The following is a 6,191-nucleotide window of genomic DNA, read 5'->3' as shown; positions in this document are numbered from 1 at the left end:
CAACATGTGCCCCGTGGGGGAAAAGCTCCTCTTTCTCCTCGAGGCAGGTAAAGAGACTAAGTTCATTTGAAAAGAGCCTGAAATGTAGGTATGTTCTGATTCTTTTGATTTCATCCACCTGCCTTTTATTTTGGTTTGTGTATTTTTACCCTTGGGACAAGGAGAGGGGATGTCCCAAGGAAAATGACAGGGTATTAAGCCTTTACCTTGAAAGGAACTGTTTAAAATAACCTCAACATAAGGTTCAATAGTGCTTTCTGGCCCACATTCTAAACCAGTGAAGCACAAAGCACATTAGAACGGGACTGGCAAAGTGTGATCTCAAGTGCCAATATGAAATTTTAAAGCCCACATCCAGGCTCAGTGAGCTTAGCTCTGCCTTGCCACGTATATGAGAAAGGCAAGGGGGGGGGTCATCATTCTGTATTCATTTGGTATTCCAACACCAGGATAATTTGCAGGTGGAATGGCCACGGGAACAAACTTGAAAGAAAATTATCCCTATGTCCTCCCTGGCATGTGTATTACTGAGTAGAAGACCCTGGCAGGGAAGGAGAGAGGTTAACACTGCGAGTGTCTTCTTACTCCGGTATCCCCCGTTCTGACCAGTCACGAACAGCCAAACCCCGTACCTGAGCAAGGGGTACTATAGGGCTTGTTTCTCTTCAAGAGCATTACTAGTTTCTTAAAGAAGCCAGAACTGTCTTTGTAAAGTATTGTTGGGACACATAATACAGGCAGTTCATTCTACGATGTCATCTTTATTTGAAGCAAAAGATTAATTTCATAAACTACACCTGAAAAACATTCCTGGGGTTGCTAAAACCATGGGAACTCTGACCTGCTGTTCCTACAGGACTTTACAAGCCGCTGGCGCTCCCCCACTCAAAGATTCCTTAGAAGTATCATTTCACATGTAGGTACAATGAAGGAGAGATTAAAAAAAAAATACACATTCAATAGCCAAAATAGTTATTTATTAATAATTTAAGGTTTTACATTCTTATAATAAATTTCAGCTCAAAACTTTACACCATGAACCTATGGAGCAACCTGACTCTCCCTTTTCACAATCATATGCACTTACTTCACCCATCAGACGGGGACCCATGCTCTCACACACACTTCCAGTTTTATACAAATTTTTTTTAAAAAGGAAAGAAACCAACCCAAAGTATTGCATTTGAGGTGACACTCCCTGAAGAATTTTGTACAGAGGTAATAAACTGTTTAGCACAGCTGAAGTTTAAGAAAAAAAAAAAAAGTGAGCCCATGATTTTGGTGTCTTTCCAAGATATCCCCTTTGAGACAACACAAGCCAAAATATTTACAAAGGTAAGGCATAGTCAAACTACATTAAGAGGAAAAAAAAAATCACAAGGAAGATATATGAAAGAGATTAAAGGCTGCACCATACCAAGGTCTCAGTGATAACAGTGTCCATGAAAATGTCGTTCAGAGTTGGTGAAGTCGAGCATGCTGCAAATATATCCTTTGGATTAGAAAAGAGCAAACGTTTCTATTTTTTTGTTTTGTTTTGTTTTAAGAAGTGGCATACTGCTCTTTCTCCCTTTGGATGATTTCTTTTAAACCCATCAAAGAAAAAACAAACACAGTTCAAACAAACACTGTCAAGTGATTTAAGATCAAATATTTACAATAATCAAATGGAGTATCAGATTAATTTTATTTATTATTATTTATTTTTGTTTTGTATTTTTTATTTTTTGCGAACTGATACTACAAATACAGAGCTGAAACCTCTCTTTGGCTCCTCTATATGCAAAATTGAATCAGTCTTCACTGAAGACAATATAGAGTCAGTTCCAGATGCAAAAGGAAACAGTCACACGAGGCCCTAAAGAACACACGCTCCTACCCCTACCATTTGGTCCTACCCTATATACCTGGAAACACTCAAATTCCAGTCCCTGCATGGGTAGGCTGTACACGTAGGTATGGAGCAAACCTACGGCCTGGATCTACACAGCATGTTCTGTTCTTCCAACAAGAGTGGAGCAAATCTCTCCCATTGTAATAACCAATTCCACATGTGGGAACCTTGTCTAATACAGACAACTGGAGTCGTTTTGACCCCTGGGGCCACGTACAAAGAAAGCAGCCCAGCTGATGCTGCCAAGAGAAACCGCTAATGGACCGGACACATCCCACGAGGGGCGTGGGGCCTTTCACGTGGACTGCAGGGAGTCCACCTGGTAGACATTCTGGTTGGAGGGGGAGGTGAAATAGAGCTGCTGTGCAGGGACCCGATTGTCACAGGGGCTGCTGAGTCCAAGCGTCCTCTCGAAGTCCAGCAGCTGGCCCATGAAGTTGAAGTTGGGGGAGATGTTGGATTTCTTCATCTTGACAATGTCATAAGCATCGTTCATTGACAGATTGAGCTTCTGCATGAGATAAGCCACAGTGACAGTGACCGAGCGGCTAATGCCAGCCAAGCAATGCACCAAGACACCACAGTTTTTGCCCCGGGCTTCATCTGTAAACACAAAAAGAAAAGCAAGATTTCAGTAGACCAAAACCACTCTTTGTGAATGATCAGTCTAAAAACTGAATCTAAAAAAAAAAAAAAAAACAAAAAACAAACCAAGAAGGAAAGAAAGAAAAAAGAACCATGTGTGGCAGTTGAGCCCCGCAGGCAGCAGCAAATGTATCACTGCGATAAAACATGTATACTGGGTACAATTACATATTTCAGATATTTTCTGAAAAGGGAGCTTTTGTATTAAGTTTCTGCCAACAAAAAAAAATCCTTAATGTGTGCATTCTTTGCCTCAGCATGTGAATACCAGAAACCCTGCAATATGGTCTTGAATGCCTTTTATACAGACAAGCAGACTGCAAGGGTCTATTAAATTATTCTCCAACTGTTGTGCAGCTAACAATGGAGGTATTCAGGCATTTTAAAAGAGAGAGGGAAGTCACAGGGGACAGCCCATTAGGAGGAACAGGATGTCGACATGGCCTGAAAATGAGTTCCTTTGTAATAGGAAATGCATTACAATGCCTGGAGATTCGCTTCTCCAGGCTTCCAGCCCACAGTCCTTCCTGCTGGGCTCAGGTTACCCTCACTGTCTCACTGTTAACCGGTATCACAGTAACATTCAACTGGATTACAACATCTAGCATTCATAACGCTCTCCCAACAACTAACCCCAAGTCCTACAATAACTCCCCGATCTTTTAAAATTATAAAGCTAAAATTCCTATCAATAGTGAGTACTTCCATCTAGCCGTCCTCAAGTCCAAAGACTGTGAGAAAATTCTGTTGTCTGATTACGTACAGCCTTTCAAATGACTGAATTCAAAGACTCAAGAAACCCCATTGCAAATACACCTGTGGTCTGCAGCCATGTCAAAAGGTACTTTTTCTTTTCTATACGAGAAGATAAACCAGAATTAAGAACCCCCTCCTCACATTAGAGACGTGCACTCAGGCCAGCAAGCAACAAGAGAGATTAACAGCTTAAATTCTATGAATGGCTAAGAATTTTGCATTTAAAAGTCTGTTCATTAGTCTCACCTATGAAAGAAATGGCCTCAGGGAAAAACTGGGACAGGTTTTGACTCCAGTGATCCGAGATGGGGATCTGCTTGTATTTAAACTCTCCTGCGTTCTCAAAAAGATTCGGCAAATTGGGGGTGACGTTCAAGATGTACTTGATGCCGAACTCCTCCAACACGTCCAGGTTGGTGGAGTCCTTGGCACAGCCCAAATAGAGGAAGGGCAAGATCTCCACGGGGAAAGAAGGCTGGCTGTTGGACAGCGGGCTGCCATCCGAGTCCGTCGCACTATTGGGGTCTCGGTCAAGGTCAGACTCAATATCCGAGGAGGAGTCGGAGCTGATCCGCAGGCCCCCGAGCCCCAGCACTGGCAACGGTGGCGAGCTGCTGCTACACGAGCCGTCTAGATTGGTCTCGCAGTGCAGGGCGAACTCGGCTTGGAACTTACTGAAGCCACCTGCCAGGACGAGAAAAGCAATCGTGTAACCTGAGATTCCGTAGTAGTTTTCACAGCTTGTGAGAGACGCAGCTGGGCGCAGGGAACACCACAGCACCCTACGAAACCCCCTACACACAGAGCCAATTATAAGAGAAAGACACTTAAATGGGTTCCCTTGGGAGTGGAACGACCAGGCCCGCCTTCCCTGGAAACCCTTATCCTTTTAAATCCGGAAATGCACAAAATGGCAACTTTTCTAAATATTTTGAGGGGCTAGGAAGTGCAATCTGCACCCCCAATGACCTCCACTGTCCTGCAAATCGTAATTCAAAATCGAACGATAGAAAGCAGGGACAGGTGGAGAATATTACGGGTAGGCAGGAGGAGATCTCGTTAGAAAGAAACAACCCGTGCCTGTGGCCGGAAGCTGGTGGATTCTGCGCCAGCCTGCTCTCGGGTGCGGGACGCGCGAGGTTCGCAGCCGGGAGCCGGCGGACGACCCCCAGCCCGGCAGCGCGACTCAGAAGCGCCGGTGGAGCGCAGCAGGGGCACTTGCAGTCCGCGCGTCTCACCCGCACCGCACAGTCCCGCGACCCCCGCCCTGCCCGGCGCGCGCGGCTCCCCCGGCGCCTACCTTCCAGGTAGAACGCCCGGCAGCCCTCGTCCTTGAGCTTCTTGAGCAGCAATCCAAGCACCGACTCGCCGCCAGTGTTCTCGTTCCAGTCGCTGCTACTCTCGTCGTAGAGCACTACCGTGTCGGTGCCGCAGCGCCGGGTGAAGCGGTCGCGGTCCTCGCCACGCGTGAAGAGCGCGCGCACCGGCAGGTTGCCCTTTTGCAGGCGCCGCAGCATGATGCCCGGGATGGCCACATTGATGGCCGACTCGATGTGCGACGACTCATACAGCTCCTGCGGCCGGCAGTCCATCAGCAGCAGCCGCTCGTTGCCCAGCTCCAACTGCTCGTTGAGCCACGCCACGGTCTTGCTGATCGCCATTTCCGACGCGAAGGGCACGGGTCTGAGCGTATCTATCATGGGGGTCGAGCTACCGGAGAGGGCGGGTGCCTACCAGACGCCCCTCGGGGCAGGCATAGGCCGAGCGCGCCGCGCGAAGCTGCCGCTCTCTGAGCGGGGTTTAATTCCACCTTGCCCTTCCCAGACCGGGTTAGCGGTTGGGGAAAGCTAGACAGAAGTGAAGCCGGCGGTTCCCTCTGCTCCTGGCTGCAGCCGCTCGCTCTTGGTGTCAATGAATCTCTTTGAATGAAGCTGCCCAGACAGTTTTGTTCCTCCCCAGTGAATGAAATCCAATTAATTCGGACTCCCTGCTACTAAGAGGGGAGGGAAGGGGAAAAAAAAAAAAGTCCAGCGGCTCCTAATCCCTCCCTTCAAGGCTGCACCTCAAATCCGCTCGGGTGTCTTTCTCCTCGAATTATTCAAACCTCGATTTGCTCACTCTCCCTTGGACTCAACCCTCGCACACCCCCTGCGCGAGGCAGCTCCTCAATGGATACAAACAGCAAGCGTCTCAATGGATACATTCTCCGGGCCAGCCAATGAGCGCGCTGCGGAAGGGGCTGTTGCCGTGGGGACGGGCCGGCTGGAACAGGTTGTGTTGATGAATTGTTAATGAGTTTGTCATTCACAAAAACGGAAAGGAATTTCCGCTCCGGATAAGCCCCAGTGCAAACAAGCTGCAACAGCGGGCTCGGCGGGAGGAAGGAGAAAGAAGAGGAGGCGGCGGCGGAGGAGGAGCAGGGCACATAAACCAGGGCACTTCAGTTGTCTCATGTTTCCTTCTGTTGAGAGTTCACACTTCGCGTCGGAACTTTTGCGCACAAATGGTGCAATTAGCAGGCACAAAAGCCCTTGTTCATGACGCCTGTGCTTGCAAGCTAGCTTTAAGAAAACTTGTGCTTTTCTCCCTTTTTATTCCCTTTAAACTCATTTGGACCGCAGTTCGCCTTAACCCCCCTCCTCCGCCCTCCTTTAGGCGGTGTGTGGCATTTGTTTGCCAGTTTAAAAAGCCCAGCTCTGTTTGCTCTGATGTTCTTTTAGCTGAGGCTGTGTTGGGGCTGGTGAACTGCCTGGGCTTTAGTGACCGATGAGGTGTTAAATGCTAATCCAACATCTTTCGAAACAAACTAGGATTTTGTTGAAACATTTTAAGGCAAGCAAACAAACAAATGCCTGGTTGTCCAGATAATAGGAAGAAAGAGGGTTTTTAAATAGCA

At 47.5% G+C, this 6,191-nt stretch overlaps 1 protein-coding gene across 1 annotated transcript; it reads right to left on the bottom strand.

Moving 5' to 3' along the window:
- Window positions 1–955: 955 nt before the first annotated feature.
- Window positions 956–5,458, bottom strand: DUSP6 (dual specificity phosphatase 6). The gene is made up of 3 exons (XM_045779552.2): window positions 4,596–5,458; window positions 3,542–3,979; window positions 956–2,497 (listed from the first exon to the last, which is right to left on the bottom strand). Exons 1-3 carry the CDS (start codon window positions 4,993–4,995, stop codon window positions 2,190–2,192), a joined length of 1,146 nt encoding a protein of 381 aa, XP_045635508.1. The 5' UTR covers window positions 4,996–5,458; the 3' UTR covers window positions 956–2,189.
- Window positions 5,459–6,191: the final 733 nt, after the last annotated feature.

Source organism: Ursus americanus, chromosome 17 (assembly GCF_024610735.1).
Source record: "Ursus americanus isolate L20-20 chromosome 17, mUrsAme1.1.p, whole genome shotgun sequence".
NCBI lineage: Eukaryota > Metazoa > Chordata > Mammalia > Carnivora > Ursidae > Ursus > Ursus americanus.
Note: the sequence above shows the minus strand (reverse complement) of the source record. Positions and strands in the feature narration are given on the sequence as shown.